Source organism: Vigna radiata, chromosome 5 (genome assembly GCF_000741045.1).
Source record: "Vigna radiata var. radiata cultivar VC1973A chromosome 5, Vradiata_ver6, whole genome shotgun sequence".
Classification (NCBI taxonomy): domain Eukaryota; kingdom Viridiplantae; phylum Streptophyta; class Magnoliopsida; order Fabales; family Fabaceae; genus Vigna; species Vigna radiata.
This window is the reverse complement of record NC_028355.1, coordinates 25,345,028-25,360,892: the sequence shown is the minus strand read 5'-3', so window position 1 is coordinate 25,360,892 and position 15,865 is coordinate 25,345,028. Positions and strand designations below refer to the sequence as shown.

The 15,865-nt window shown below is 31.4% G+C and overlaps 4 protein-coding genes and 1 pseudogene across 4 annotated transcripts; 4 read left to right on the top strand and 1 right to left on the bottom strand.

Annotated features, from left to right (window-relative positions):
- Positions 1-1,025, top strand: part of LOC106760524 — a 2,369-nt pseudogene extending 1,344 nt beyond the window's left edge.
- A 1,584-nt stretch (positions 1,026-2,609) lies between these two features.
- LOC106761186 (embryo-specific protein ATS3B) lies at positions 2,610-3,830 on the top strand. Its single transcript, XM_014644712.2, has 3 exons — positions 2,610-2,867; positions 3,055-3,165; positions 3,341-3,830. Exons 1-3 carry the CDS (start codon positions 2,727-2,729, stop codon positions 3,608-3,610), a joined length of 522 nt encoding a protein of 173 aa, XP_014500198.1. The 5' UTR covers positions 2,610-2,726; the 3' UTR covers positions 3,611-3,830.
- A 2,936-nt stretch (positions 3,831-6,766) lies between these two features.
- Positions 6,767-10,046, top strand: LOC106761717 (probable polygalacturonase At3g15720). Its single transcript, XM_014645286.2, has 10 exons — positions 6,767-6,875; positions 7,012-7,134; positions 7,270-7,407; positions 7,763-7,933; positions 8,061-8,084; positions 8,519-8,726; positions 8,816-8,897; positions 9,155-9,263; positions 9,435-9,551; positions 9,644-10,046. The coding sequence occupies exons 1-10, from the start codon at positions 6,873-6,875 to the stop codon at positions 9,872-9,874; spliced, it is 1,206 nt and encodes a 401-aa protein (XP_014500772.1). The 5' UTR covers positions 6,767-6,872; the 3' UTR covers positions 9,875-10,046.
- A 323-nt stretch (positions 10,047-10,369) lies between these two features.
- On the top strand, positions 10,370-12,919 carry LOC106761787 (RHOMBOID-like protein 5). The gene is made up of 5 exons (XM_014645353.2): positions 10,370-10,815; positions 11,135-11,298; positions 11,386-11,561; positions 11,633-11,889; positions 12,151-12,919. Exons 1-5 carry the CDS (start codon positions 10,541-10,543, stop codon positions 12,227-12,229), a joined length of 951 nt encoding a protein of 316 aa, XP_014500839.2. The 5' UTR covers positions 10,370-10,540; the 3' UTR covers positions 12,230-12,919.
- LOC106761321 (DCC family protein At1g52590, chloroplastic) lies at positions 12,852-14,272 on the bottom strand. Its single transcript, XM_014644862.2, has 5 exons — positions 14,019-14,272; positions 13,858-13,915; positions 13,584-13,691; positions 13,202-13,294; positions 12,852-13,098 (listed from the first exon to the last, which is right to left on the bottom strand). The coding sequence occupies exons 1-5, from the start codon at positions 14,203-14,205 to the stop codon at positions 13,017-13,019; spliced, it is 528 nt and encodes a 175-aa protein (XP_014500348.1). The 5' UTR covers positions 14,206-14,272; the 3' UTR covers positions 12,852-13,016.
- Between the last annotated feature and the right edge of the window lie 1,593 nt (positions 14,273-15,865).

The window sequence follows — 15,865 nt, the reverse complement described above, 5'->3', positions numbered from 1 at the left end:
CACACCAACTGTTTGATAAAATACCAAAAAGAGTTTCTTGTGTTGTTTTTGTGCACTTTGATGTCTAATTGAGTTATAAAAGGAATAATTGTCATGTGTTGCACAAGTCTCTTGGGAAAACGATACCTGGTCTTACCAGTTTTATTACTTGAACGATTTGGTACACTTGCCAATGAGTTAACAGTGGATGAGCGAGTTTTGGAGTGGTAGTGTCATTTACCATTAAACTTCTTCCTGTGCCTGAAAAGGTTACAATTTTTCGCACTGAGAAGAGTTGGGATGATAAGATCGCTGAGTTTGTGTTGGGGTGGCAGAAAATTGCATCAGTGACTGACAAAGAGACTTTTCATGAGGTCGTGTCGCTTATGAGGAAGGAGTTTCCCGTTCTGGGGTTGAAGAAGGAGAATTGCAGTGAGGTGAGTTGGATAGAATCTGTTCTTTGGAGGAACGATCCCAAGAGTTTAGAAAATGGTGAGAAAGCTGAGATCCTATTGGATCGGAAACCGAACAATAGCGGTTTCCTGAAAAGAAAATCTGATTATATTGAGAAGGGTATTTCAAAAGAAGGATGGGAAACGATATTCAAGAGTATAGTTGAGTTGGGGAAGACGGGGATTAATTTGAACCCTTACAGAGGGAAAATGGATGAGATTGCTCCTGATGCGACTTCGTTTCCTCACCGTAAGGGGAACATGTTCAAGCTTCAGTACACTGTGAACTGGGTTGATCCTTCCGTTGAGGTTGATAGAAATTACACTAAACATGCTAAGAAGTTGTTCATTGTGATGACACCCTATGTTTCAAAGAATCCCAAACACACATTCTCCTACAGGGACATTGGTCAAAATAGTTACAGGGAAGAAGAGGTTTATGAGACTAAGTACTTCAAATCTAATTTTAAAAGACTCGTTAAGATTAAGACTGCGGTTGATCCTCAAAACTTCTTCAGGAATTAACAGAGCATCCCTGTGCTTAATGCTGCCAATGCATCCAAGCACTCCCTTTATGTATCTTTTCAAGGATAAATTCTAATTATTTTTCATTTTTTAATTCTTTTTTCTATTCACCTTCAGATTTTATTAAATTTTAATAACTTAAATAATTTCAGTATATACATTAATTGTACATAATTTAATTAATTACACCTAATTCTACCAATTATTTTACTACGTATCATGTTTTACTTGTACATTTTTTTATCTTCACAAGCTGAGTTTAAACTTTCTTTGTGACGCTGACACGTGGCAGAGGAGGAGTTCTTCACTTCTAAATATAAACTATTTTTAATCCACGCGTTCGGCGAGGCCCAAATTAAAGACAGCACTTTAATAAAAAAAATCAAACAGTTTTTTTTTTTTTTCATATCACTGATTTTCTTAGTCAATTATACATTAATTTCATTTACAATATTATATAATATTATACTCGATGGACATTTGTATTTAACAAAAATAAAAATAACTTTTTCGATTGTTTCCAATATTGGTAAATATAAAATATTTAATCACTAAGCAAATCTTACTTTTAAATAATTAAATTGCCTAATATACAAACACATTATTGAAATTCTAAAACAACACATAAAAGATTTTCTTAAAAGAAATAAATAGAAATGGAGAGAGTATTTCACTCACACAAAAAGAAAAAAAGATATAAATGATTAAAACAATAACTCATGTAGGCCCTGATAATTAATCTTCATTGCATGTGGTTTAAAAAGAATGGTCTCTCGTACTGCCAATGATTAAATATATTTTAGTTTGTATAAAATTAACAAAAAATTCTTTTCTTAAAAAAACCCTCAAAATTTTAAATTTTGTATATTATTATATCATATTCCATAATTGCTTACGTGTCCAGAAATATGGGGTAGTATTTGTCGCACAATGTCAATAGTATATGTTGAATCTGAAATGCAAATTAGGCTATAGCTTTCTATGAATGACTTGGTTTTCTTCATCCAAATTTATTATTGATATAGTTGAACTTAATTAGATGATGTGAACGTGTAAGAGCGTTTAAATTAATTTATAATTACTATATCTTTTGCAGTTATATTCATTTATAGCTAATTATTAAAATTTTAAAACCCTAAATGCAAAAGATGGTTAGATTAAATACAATTAAAGCACAACTAAGATAAATAGTTGAGAAATCTAATTAAATCAAAGTTAAGAATAGTGAATAATGATATTTAGATAATAGTTTTTTTAACTATTTGAATATTATTTACTGTTATTTTATAGTTGATTCAAAATTATTTCTTAATAAATAATAATAATCATAAATATCATTATTAACTAAACACATAACTAATTTTAAATATTATAAAAAAATATTATCTAAAGTAACATTATCTAATAATAAATAAGGATAATGATATTTAGACAACATTTTTTTGACAACATTTGAACATTGATTACGTGTCAATCTGTTATTAGTCAAAAATTACTTTACAATAATGTTTATGATTATTATTATTGATTATTGAGTAATTTTTGACTAATCACAGGTTGACACGTAATCAATGTTCAAATATTGTCAAAAAAATGTTGTCTAAATAATATTATCCAATAAATAATAATAGTTGAGACCTACCCGTTGTCTGTCTTAATGTTCCTGTCCCGTGATCATAAAAGAAAAGCTGTCCGAGGTCCGAGGCCAAGCGTGTTCCTCGTTCTCTCCCTCCCTCGAGCACGACAACGTTGCAACTCACACACTGTACCATGAAATCTCTCATTTTCATCCTCACACTATGCATCATCGCTGTTTTCTCACAAGCAGCAACTCCATTAATCACTTTATCTCAATCTCAGTCTCACCCTGAAGCCAATGAATCTTTCAAGGTCAACGAAGCCAAGTCACAGGTAACAAAGTTTCTTTACTGTTACAAATGTCTCACCCTTTACACTAAATCTTCAAAGTCATCTGCTTTTACATGTAAAGTTTATTTCGAACAATGTTTGATCGACTGTGCTAACTGAAGGAGAGAATATGAAAGGGTAGTTAGATTTCGATTGTGAAATTAAAGGTAGATGTCTATGCGTTTTACAGAACACGGCTAGTTCCTGCACTTACACGGTGACCATCAAAACAAGCTGCAATTCTCCCTCTTACACCAGAGATCAGATTAGTCTTGCATTTGGTGATGCTTATGGCTATCAGGTTCCTTCTCTATTATGAATGTCATTCATTCATCTGTTTCTCAATTTCTATTGAACTTTCTATGCATATTACATGAAAGGAAAATTGAGAATATAAATTGGGGGTGTGGTGGTTAATTTGGTGCTGATCAGTGATTTTGTTGGATAATCAATCGATCGATCAATCAATGAATCAGGTTTATGTCCCAAGATTAGATGATCCTCGTTCGGGGACATTCGAGCGGTGCTCTACGGATACATTTCAGATACACGGCCCGTGTACGTATCAAACATGCTATCTGTATCTATACAGGAGTGGATACGATGGTTGGATTCCAGAGCAAGTGACCGTGTACAGCTATGGCTACAACCCTGTTACGTTTTACTACAATACTTACATACCTAATGGTATTTGGTATGGCTTTGACTACTGTCGTGGTTATTTGCCTTCTACTGCAGCAGAATAGTGAAGTGTAGTGTTAATAGTCCTGAACCCTCTGGAATTTTTCACTTTCTCTTCACTATGAAATAATTAGAGGTCCAAACATGAAACTTGGTGTTCTTCTGGGCTCAGTATAATGGACTTTCTATTCACCCTTTTGGAGTGTGTTTAATGTATGAACTTAAAATAAACTTTAATGCTTATTACCATCTGATATTTAAATTCCATAGACTTTTTAGTTTTTACGTGGATCAATTGCTTGTTCTTTTATTAGATATTTGATTTTCTTTGATTGGCAACTGTCCACTACATGTTTGACATAGTGCCTCAATAAGCAAAATACTGCGGAATTGTTAACTGCATATGATCCTGCTGAAACAATGTCGTGACAGCTTCCATCTGTGTCTACCATGCAGCCTTCAATTGACACGTTGTTTCAGCTATGTATTCTCTTATAACGATCTACCGTCTTTTAGATAGATATACATACTTTTAATCTAATCAACACTCTCAAGAATATGAAAAGGGATGTTTATAGAAGAACTGATTTATCTCAAGAAGAAAATACATGAAACTTTAATGTTTTGTTCTTCTTATGTAGATTTGATTCCCTTGCTTTGTTTTTGAGGAAATATTAAGACTTTTGAAAGGAAATATTGTTTCTTTTCCTCTTCAACTTCTTTACAGAGCGAGTGATTTTCAAAATTAGTCATACCTCAATTTGTTAGATTTTTTTTTTTCTATAACTGTCTTCTTTTTAGAGTCATAGTTTGTCCAAGATGATTATTGCAATTAAATGTTATTCTGCTTTTGGGCTTTTGATGAAGCATGTTACGTGTCTCTAGCAAGTGTTGTTAAAGAATTTTGATCATTGTGTCAATTAAAAACTCAATTATATAATTCAACATATACGCAAAAATTATCTTTATAAGAATATGTACTAAATTTGATTATCATATACAGTGTATTTTAGTTCTTGTTTGCAGAACTTTTTATTAAAAAAATAATGATGTTGTATTTCGATTTTAAAAAAAAAACAATTTCGTTGATTTTATTATATTTCATTTTAAGAATTTAATTGATTTGCTTATATGTGTGATATTATTATATTTTTTTTAGAATATAAAACTGTGTTGTAATAGTTTCTTTTGTTAAAATTGAGAGAAGAGATAGAAGGAAAACAATTTATTAAATATTTAGTTATCTATCTTCAGACACAGCCAGACATCACTATTCCTACTACTGCTTGATCCAGTTACTATACGTTGGCAAAAATTTGTTACATATTGATTTTTACTATTCATTTCATTTTTCTAGATGTTATTTCCATTTTATCTATTTTTATTATAAAACAAGTTGTGTTAACAAACTAAATGATAAAATTATGTGTATAAATTATGTTTTAATAACAAATTTTCACTAAAATTACGTATATTTTTATTTTTTACAAACTATGGAAGTTATAAAAAAAATAGTTTAACTAACTTGTACAAAACCATATTTTATTTATGTAGACTTTCTATATTATAACAACATTAGATTATATATTGTTTTAACTTAAAAAAATTGAAGATTGAGACTAAAGATGAGATTAATACGGAATTTGTAAGAATAAGATATGTTTAAATTCATTTTTTAATATGCCATCAAAGTATAATGAAATATGTTAAATCTATTGTATTACTTTTGTTAAATCACGCATGAATATATCTTGACTTTAAACTTAAATCTTCTTTTTACTTCTTAGTAAGAAATAATTAAATCAAAAGGGTACGATTACGTTATTTTTAAGAAAGCACATATAACAATTTTTTAGTATGATATTTCTTATCTTATAAAAATAAAATGATTTTGAATAGAAAAGTAATTGATATATACTATTCATCATGACCATGTGCAAATTAAATAATTGGATTGAAGTCAAATCACAAATTGTTTCACCCAAAACTAAAATGAACGTGGATTTGGGCATCTTCAAAATTAGGAAAATTCTTTTTCACGTTATATCTTTCATATTATTTTATAATTAATGAAAAAAAAATCATCCAAATTCCATTTATTAATCTTGTTTTAGAAGTAACCAAGGACAACATTAGTACTCACAAAGATTAAAGATCTTTTACAGACAAATGCATTTCCTTCAACTATTTAATCTTTAATTATAGTGATTTACTTTTCCTTCTATGGTCAAAGAGTCCATCAAGAATGTATACACAATGTAATCTATACAGTAAGTGTATCGCATCATCGTTTGGTCAACGCTTTCATAGATGATAGAACATTAACATTTCCAACATATTTTCTCAAAAAACATTGCCATACTCGATTGCTCAGTCAACGTTTCTACAATTGACTGATCAGAAATTACATAATAAAACCATTATCACAAATCCCACATGCTTAACAAGTAAAAACAGGAAAAAAAAACACGTTTAGAAACTTTTGGATGTAATTAGGTCAATTCTAAATCCTGATTAAAAGTTTACTTCGAAACTTATAAATATATAAACAAAATAAAGAAATAAATAATTACATTTATTGTGAATTTAAAACTTTACTATGACAATGGATCAAATCTCTTTAAGTGATTTGAGTGTAGAAATATCTTTTACAAATATTCATTCATTCGACTTAAAGATTAAAAAAGAAAAACTAAAAACCATTGTAACGTAAACCTGAAACAACCTTAAAAGAATAACCGTAAATAAAAATGTTTAATATTATTTATAATATTTTATGTTAGGTTAGTAGATTTTACCTACGGGATTGAATTATATTTTAATATTGTAAAATAAATTGTTGGTGATTATATTTTATTTAAATAAATATTTAGAAGAATATTTCCATATATTATCAACAACAACGTGGTTTGAAATCAAAGTAGAAGGTTTTTTTCTCAACCAAAAGTTAGCAATATTCTTTTGACGTATTTACCTTAGTTTACTATTGAGTATTGAGTGTAAATGAAGGAGCATAACGTTCGTTCAGAAGAAAGCGTAGAAAGGTGCATCTGCTTCATGTGCTTACTGTGAAAACAATGTCTTAGTCTTCACAAGCCATGTGTTTTCCAATTAGATTGTGTGCAGTTCAATTAATGCACTGAACCAATATCAGTAAAACCAAACATAACTTTATCACTAAAATTAAGCCAATTTAACTTCTAAAATCTGCTTTCAAAATACACACATTCTACATTCTACAGTCTATATATAGCATAAGAAATTGGGTACGTACATGGCATATATCAGTCTGTGAATCTTCAAGAGCACTGCAGATTTTAACATAACATGGTCAGAATCTGACAATGTCACATTGTATAGTTAACTTTGTATATGTTGTAGTGAGTTCGCCGATGATGTTTGATTTGTATATACAAAGTTCTTACAGTTTTTCACCATTAACAAAGTCTTGTATGTTCACATGCAGGAGTTTTTGTTCACATTGTTGATCATTCTGAGTGTTCTTGCACCCGGATTGAGCAGCACAACAACTACTTTCAATGTTTTGAAATATGGAGCAGTTGGAGATGGACAAACCAACGATTCTCCAGTAAATCATAATCATGAACTCTCATAATTTTAGTTTTCACAGATTATTAATTTCTTCCATTCTAAACCAAATCCAAATTATGTTCTTGAAGCCTATGCTATACCTTTTACACAATCTTCCATATACTTTCAACAGGCCTTTCTGAAGGCATGGAAAGACGTTTGCCAGAGCAAGTCACACATATCTCAGCTAATCATACCAGCAAAACGGACATTCATGCTGAAGCCTACTACATTCAGTGGTCCATGCAAATCTAATTACACCTACATTCAGGTACTTATTCTTAGTAATCCAGAATACTCATTCTCCATCTACCATCCATCATCAACCTTTACAAAAGGTTAAAAACCATAGCAATAAGCATTAACTTTACTGTTTCAACTTTCGATGTAAACTTTAAATCTAAAGTTTATATCTACTTATATATTATAAATTAGTCATATTTGATGTGTAACTTTTAACACACCTCTCTCTCATCGATTTATAAACATCTCGAATATATTTCAGAACTATGAATGATCAACTTTGTGGTAGAGAATACATAGATTATTGTATACACAGTATAAGAGAAGATCCTAAACTGAGTCATATTTCTTGGTAAAAATTTTAAGTGTTTGTGGGACCTCAGCTTTCAGGGAACATTGTTGCACCAAAAACAAAACCGGAATATTCTGGATTCCACACGAATACATGGCTTGGCTTCTCATTCATCGATGGTTTAATTATCAGTGGGAAAGGGTCCATTGATGGTCGAGGCTCTATCTGGTGGCAACAACCTTGCTTAGGAAATTCAAAACCTGTATGTAAATATTTAGTAGTGTTCTTTCTCTTTTGTTCTTGCTTTCTCTATTGTTTTGACTTGTTAATTCCTCATTCTATTATTTAACAATATAGGCCAAATTTTCATGATTTATTTTCTGTTTCAGGGGACAACCTGCCGTCCACCAACAGTGAGTAAAAGCTCTTCATACTTTCTTTATTGCTACTCTATCTAAATAATGATCCAAGCATTTACCGATTACACAATCAAAGATATAATTTCTCTGTTTTATTCTTGGAAAAACAAATTAATATAATTAAGGAGATAAAGTATTTCTTGATTCACAATATTATATCGCAAACCCATCAATTGATGGCTTTTCATTACAAATTAAGGCAAGGATGACACTCATGAACAAATTAAAATTCACAAGTCTGATGTGCTTCAATTTGTCAGACGGAATTGATAATCATTGCTGATGCTAATACAAAATTTGAGTTTTGGACGTTTTTTTTTTTTGAGCTTTAAAGTTTACCTAATAAATTTAGCCCAAACATGCAAAATCAACCCTGCTTTCTCAAATATTTTCATCATAAGCATAAGCACAGCTTTGTGGATGCATAGGCAGTAACATTCAATAGATGCAATCGCCTTCAACTGAAAGGGTATACAAGCATCAACCCAGCAAGAAGCCACATGACTCTAACAAGCTGCCAGAAAGGCACCCTCTCTTTCCTGCGTCTAGTTGCTCCTGGAAATAGCCCTAATACCGATGGCATTGATATTTCTGGCTCTAAAGACATTAAAGTACTTAATTCTTTTATAGCAACAGGTAATTAACTTTACATCTGCATGTAACGTAGCACCAAAATGTTTTGGTAAAACCTTTGAACTTCTCATAATGACATAATTTAACTACAGGTGATGATTGCATTGCTATTAGTGCTGGATCCTCCAAGATCAGAATAACTGGTATAACATGTGGTCCAGGCCATGGTATCAGGTTAGCTGGTATTTCTTTATACAAATATATTTCTATGTCAATTATATCATATATCATCTCTTAATGAAAACAAGGCTAGATTAATGAAACATTCTGTTTTACATTAACTGTTGGAAACTATACATTAATAAAACGCAGTTTTTTATATATACAAAACTGTAATTCTTAGACCCACAAATCCAATTATGAATTATGCGCTGTATATTCCGACCTTCAGTTATAAAGTTTTTCTGATAAAGGAAATCACATTTTTGTAGCATTGGATCATTGGGAACACGTGGAGAGACCGACATTGTCGAGGACGTGCATGTGGAGAATTGTACTTTGACTGAAACATTAACTGGAGTAAGAATCAAGACATGGCAGGTAATTGGCAAACAAAAACAATGCTAATTAATGAGAGATCTTATCGTTCTGAGCTCAGATTCTCTACCCAGAAAACCCAGAAGAGAATTTAAATTGGTTTGGTTCCATGCAGAGTTATCCAACTTGTCATCATGTTGAATATAATAGGACTTGTATTCTATTTTGCATTAGGGTGGTGCTGGATTTGCCAGGAGGATCTCGTTTGAAAAGATTAAGTTTGTTCGAGCCAATAACCCCATTATCATTGACCAGTTTTATTGCCCTCATAGATCGGACTGCCAAAACAAGGTACCAGAAAAAGATAACCTACCAATTTCACTGTTTATCATAACTAAAATTTTACTCCAATATTGACTAACAACATTTTTTTCTCTTCAAAGACTGCATCAATCAAGGTAAGTGATATAACTTACAAAGGGATTGTTGGAACATCATTGACGGACAAAGCAATCAACTTGAGCTGTGATGAAAACGTGGGATGCTCCAACATTGTGCTTGATCATGTGTACATAACGTCTGCAGTTCCAGGGCAGAAAGTTTTCTCCTTTTGCCATAATGCACATGGAACAGCCACCCACACCAAACCATCCGTGAAGTGTTTGCTGAAGTAGCCTTCCACAATGATTTATCTCGTCTTCAGAATTGGCATATATATATATATATATATATATATGCTCGTTGGATTTTCTTTTTCTTTTGATCATGGAGCCTAATAATCATGTAAAAGATCTGTGTTTTGAGTATTGTTTTCAGAAGAAATAGAATTATATATACTTGACAGTATTATATATCCCAAATAATTTTGTGACAAATGTTTGTCGACAACCACATTTTTCTCAAACATAAATAAGATTTTAAAACAAAACAATAATATATGTAGTTGTAGGGTAGACATATGAAATGGTATATAAGGGTGTGAAAATATTATGACTGAATACATATACGTGTCAACTGATACGTATGATTAGACATTACGCCAACCAAATGTTGTCCTACTTTCGAGTTGTGTTTATTTTGCAACCACGAAATAGATATTGAGATGCAAATGAGAATAAAAGAAAAACAAGAAAGTTGAAGGTATATATATAATATAATGTAATGGATGGTATATATAATATAATGTAACAAATTCTATAAGAAGGAAACATATTACCTGATTTAACTACTAGGCAAAAGGAGGGTAGATTGGTTGTTACATTGCAATTGCATGCTAAGACAACAACATATATTTCATTGTTTGTTTTGGTGTCTGTGTTGCAACCTGCAATCGCAACCGCATGGGGAAGCAGCCGCCGCACCAGTCCGACATAGAGGCGGCGCGATATCCCCCACCTCCACCGCCTAATTTCTACATTCCACAGCCTCGTCTGTGGTTCTCATGGTTGGTGCCACTGATTTTCTTGGCCAACATTGCCTGCTTCATCTATACCATGTATGAAAATGATTGCCCTGCCTACTTGAACGACGAGTCTTGCCTTTTCTCTGAATATCTCGGCAGGTTCTCCTTCCAACCCTTCCGGGAAAACCCTCTCCTTGGCCCTGCCATCCGCACGTGAGAAATTTTCTCTCTCTCTCCAAAAGCTTTCTTGCATTCATCATTATCATCATGGATGAACATTGAACAATCTGCATGAAACAATGATTTTCTCTTTGACATTGTAATTGATTGTTGTTTGTCCTCTCTCCGTTGTTTGTTGAAAGTTTTAGAGATAAGGCCAGTTTACGTGGATGTAAACTTCTACTTATTATCAATTCAACTTTTGTTTGAAACAGAAATGCCAACCATGCATGCATGCACGGAGAAGAAATAGAAATAAAACAATGTTTGATTTTTCATTCACTTTTGGGGCTGTTGCATTAACTTTCTGCAGGTTGCGGCTGTTAGGAGCCCTTGAAGAGGACCTAGTGGTGGAGCGACAAGAAGTATGGCGCTTCTTTTCCTGCATGTTTCTTCACGCTGGAGTCGTGCATTTGCTAGCCAATATGTTCAGCCTTCTCTTTATAGGGATTAGGCTTGAGAAGGAATTCGGATTTTGTAAGGCATACTACTGAATTTTTGCATATTGAGTTGAACCTCAACGTGATTTTCTTAAGTTAAATTCTAATCTCTTGGATTTGGCAGTTAAAATCGGACTCTTATATGTGCTTTCTAGTTTTGGCGGAAGTTTGCTGTCCATTTTGCATTTGAAACAGAATAGGTCAAGTACCGTATCAGTTGGTGCATCTGGTGCACTTTTTGGTCTTCTGGGTGCCATGCTTTCTGAGCTTCTAACGAACTGGAGTATCTATGCCAATAAGGTACTTTACATAATCTATCAGTATTGGAAGACCAATTTGGATTATCTAATTTTAATCCATGGTGGCTTCAGTGTGCAGCTCTTGCAAGCCTACTGATCATTGTTGGCCTAAACTTGGCTGTTGGATTTCTACCTCATGTGGACAATTCAGCTCATGTTGGAGGGTTCTTGACAGGATATTTCCTCGGTTTTGTTCTTTTAATGCGCCCTCAATATGGATACGTAAATCGCAAATATATACCTCCTGGATATGATATTAAACGTAAATCAAAGTACAAATGGTATCAATATTTCTACCTGTTCGTATCACTGGTCATTTTGATTCTCGGGTAAATGGTTAATATTTTCTTGCTTGTCAACTTTCACAATGCATATTGTCATAATCGACTCAATATCCATACAAGAAAAAAAAAAAGCTTCAATTTTTAGTACTAATTGTTTTTGGTTTTTAAAAATAAAATCTCAAAAGGTTTGAAAATTAAATTTTAAATAAAATTATAATAAGAAAAATCTGATTGTTAAGGTTGTTTGTTGGCTTTCATGCCTGGCCTAACATCTCTAATCCTAATACAATGACTGTTATTTGACAGATTTGCATATTGCCTGGCTAACCTGTACGTACAAAATTCAGCCGGCAAATTTCCCTTCATACAGAGTTATCCAAGATGAAGGGTTCTAACTGCGCAGTCAGTTCTTCAGTTTGCAAGTACAAGCTGAAAATCTTCCCTTTCAGGAGCGTTTGAGACAGGGCATATATGTCTTACAGAAACAGATAATGAAAGCTCCGCATCACTTTCTTTTGCCTTTGACATCTGCATGATTTGCAACTGCTTCTGAGAATTTTGGTTTGAAATTCTTTCTTATTTCGAGGTACATGATTGTTTATGCTAGATCCAGAAGAAAAGTCTAAAATCCAGTGCTTGAGATCATATATGACACTCTATACATGCATTTATCTACTTGGCTTCTTGTATGGATAGAAGAAATTCTTGAATACTGACCATGTGCTGAATAGTGCTCAAGTGTATTACCATCACTTATTCAAAACTGTTCTGTCTTTTACTTCCAGAATCAGCTGTACGTAGATGTTATTACAACTGAATCCAAAAACAATGAATATAGTTCTTCATTTTTTATTTTTTGCGGTGGAACTAATAGCTCATCCAATAGAAAGAAAGAAAACTTTGATATAATATTTTTCTTTATTAAAGCATAAATGCAGAAACTTACTGGCACACTATTCTGGTAGTTACATAACTAGCAAATTTACCGCACCATTTTTACACTTCAGTCACTTACAAGTTAAAGATTTATTTATAAGTAAAGTTCATATACAAGTAATACACGGAAGCTTCAAAAGATTTGAAGAAAACATGACCTGACTACAACTATAAAGAACCACACTTTTTGAACTTAGCACGTTGCTATTATCCCCTGTACTCATAACAGGATGATGCTATATTTCACATGATTCAGAACGACCAAAAATCGTGTAACGGTTATTTGCAACATTGTCATAAACAAAATCTCTGATAAACCTGCAGTCATGTATTACATATATCGTCAAGTTTGTTGCCGTTGAGCAATTAAAGAACACCATAAAACCCACAAAACAAGAGGAAAAAAAATAATACTACTTACAGAGGAACAAATTGAAGAACAATTGCTAATTGCGGAAATGGCAAGTCTATGTATTCCATTATCTTCAGTACTGCTTCAGACTTTATATAGGATCTAGAATCAACCAGAAAGTCATTTGTTTCACCGGGAATTCTTCTTTCTTGGAATTTACAATCATGAATTTCTTTTTCCCCCAGAACTACATTAATTCAGTTGAGAAAATAATGGAAAATTTAACAGAAATGGTGATCTAATTTGGATGAAAATCGTTGAGGCAAAAAGAAAAACCTTTATTTATCACCAGCTCTTTACAACCGAATGGATTTTAGAACATTATAGATAGATGCTAAAGCTACTAATCTTGAAATTTTAACAAATGTTTTTGAACCTTCAATAAGCGTACCTGTCCTTCTCAACCAGTACAACACTTGAGATGTCATCAGGAGCTCTTCCTGATCTCCTAAGCAACATTTTACCTGCTTCACTCTGAAGAGCTTCATACCTAATTGTCCTAACAATCATAAAAAAAGCGTAAACAAACGAAATTACTGATCAACTTCTTTTTCCCTCTGAATTCTTAACTAGGGTAAGAAACAACTTCAATATACATATATAGAAGATAAAATTTTAATGTGAGAGTAACCAAAGGAAGAAAAAGGAGACAATAGATCATATACTTATTTCGATCGTTATCACGAACGAACTTCACACCCCCGTTGCACAAGTTGCACACTCCTGTGTAAAAAGAAAGAATTTTCACCCAACATTAGCATTGAAGAAAATAATCACTTGTTTGTCAAAGGTAGCACGAAGAAAAAGATTCGAGAAGGTTAATTACCATCAAACAACATGATGGGTCGTTTGTCTTGGTCGAAGAAACTGGAAGTTGCTTCAGCCCAGTTGGTTGTGTCGCTACGCCGTCGTGACAGAGTGGCAAAGGTGCTAAATTTCCGACCAGGGATCGAGCACACGCTTGAGTTGAAGCGCGTGACACAACCAGAAAGTGTTGGAAGTTGAAGAGCCATTGAAGTCGGAGACACACCCAGCCCTGCAAATAGAAAAACGAGATAAACTCCACAAAATCATATCCTTGCCATTTTAACTGAGTTTTAAGAAAGGATGATATATTTTCACAATTTTTTATAACGAGAAACGTTTTATTATTTTATTCTTTATTTGAATTTATGTTTAAAAAAATATTTAAAATGGATAATTATAAAATTGTTATTAAAAAAATATTATTAAAGACACTTTTTCTATCATGAAATGACTCATTTTGATATTTTTAAGAATGTTATTATAAAATATATTATTATTATGTCTAATTATATTTAAAAGATATTTTTTTAACAAAATTTGAATATCGTATTTTTATGTGATTGATTCAAAATTACTTCAAAATCAATAATCACATATAAATAATGTTTAAATATTGTTAAAAAAATTGTTGTTGAAAAAAAAAGTAAGATTCTTTTCTCAAAAATATTGAGAAATGCAAACTTTACAAAGGTAATCTCTCGTGTAAAAATTATATTATGTCAAATCTATTGTAATATGAAACTTATAGTTTAATAATATTTATTTAAATTTAATTCTTTTTATCATAAAATCTCAATACAAACAAAAGTAATATTGCTAAAACAGTGAAGATATAAGATGCATGTTGCTATCCAAAAGAGTGTTGGCTTGTTATGAAGTAAATTAAAAATTATATATACACAACGTGAAAATTATAATTATTTTTTTGTTATATTCAGACGTAAAGTAATATGTGAAATAGACTATGTAGTTATCTATATAAATAAATAAATAAATAAAATTATTACAATTTTGATTAGGAATTCTCATATTTTCTTCATATTAAAAAGATGAGATTAAAAAAATCTTAATACAACTCACTGTGATATAAAATAACGAAAAAGGGTCTAAAAAAATTATATGAATATGTTATAGTATCTTTGTGTATACTTGTATGGACATTATAATATTTAAAATAAATAAACATGACCTAATGCTTAATAGAGTATGTTAAATATATTTTACGACGTAACCCTTTATTTAAACCCACCATATGGCATAGATCAAATGGCTAATATATGCTCCAAAAGACTGAAATCTCTTCAGAAATATGCAATATAATAATTTAAAATTACAGAAGAATCTTGACAGAAGTTTTATTCTGGTATCAAATTTTCCAGGCTTCGTGAAATACGACGTGCGTATGTATTTCAATTTGGTTTTGGTATATATATATATATATATATATATATATATATATATATATAAATAAAAGATTAACAGTTTTAATTTTAATAATCAGTATTTAAAATATTTTAAAACTAAAATCGTATGCACGATTCAAATTTAATTAATTATTTTGTCGTAAAAATATCACATGAAAAAACTTTACATATTTAATGAAGCTATATACGAAATAGATTATTTGATTCAATTGAAACTACTTATTAAGAAAAGTTTAATTCAATTATTATATTTATATGATTTTCAGTACTCCTACTTATAATCATTCTCATTAAATGTTATGAGTAAATTTTAGTTTGCAAACTTATATTTATAGAACTAATATTTACTTAGCTGCTGTGTTTTTTTTTTCAAATCATATAACTGAGGTTAGATAAAAAAAGATATACATTCTTTACATCTATTATTTTAAAAAATATATTT

Bases quoted from the DNA above. Each gene is read 5' to 3' on its own strand.
- LOC106761321 (XM_014644862.2), bottom strand. From the start codon at position 14,205: ATGGCTCTTCAACTTCCAACACTTTCTGGTTGTGTCACGCGCTTCAAC. The intron at 13,295-13,583 runs GTACGCTTATTG...GGTTGATTCTAG, and splicing joins GTACTGGTTGAGAAGGACAG to ATCCTATATAAAGTCTGAAG. The intron at 13,099-13,201 runs GTAAGTAGTATT...ACATGACTGCAG, and splicing joins GTTCTTCAATTTGTTCCTCT to GTTTATCAGAGATTTTGTTT.
- LOC106761186 (XM_014644712.2), top strand. From the start codon at position 2,727: ATGAAATCTCTCATTTTCATCCTCACACTATGCATCATCGCTGTTTTC. The intron at 2,868-3,054 runs GTAACAAAGTTT...TGCGTTTTACAG, and splicing joins TCAACGAAGCCAAGTCACAG to AACACGGCTAGTTCCTGCAC. The intron at 3,166-3,340 runs GTTCCTTCTCTA...TCAATGAATCAG, and splicing joins GTGATGCTTATGGCTATCAG to GTTTATGTCCCAAGATTAGA.
- LOC106761717 (XM_014645286.2), top strand. The intron at 8,727-8,815 runs GTAATTAACTTT...ATTTAACTACAG, and splicing joins TAATTCTTTTATAGCAACAG to GTGATGATTGCATTGCTATT. The intron at 9,264-9,434 runs GTAATTGGCAAA...ATTTTGCATTAG, and splicing joins TAAGAATCAAGACATGGCAG to GGTGGTGCTGGATTTGCCAG.
- LOC106761787 (XM_014645353.2), top strand. From the start codon at position 10,541: ATGGGGAAGCAGCCGCCGCACCAGTCCGACATAGAGGCGGCGCGATAT. The intron at 10,816-11,134 runs GTGAGAAATTTT...AACTTTCTGCAG, and splicing joins CTTGGCCCTGCCATCCGCAC to GTTGCGGCTGTTAGGAGCCC. The intron at 11,562-11,632 runs GTACTTTACATA...TGGTGGCTTCAG, and splicing joins GGAGTATCTATGCCAATAAG to TGTGCAGCTCTTGCAAGCCT.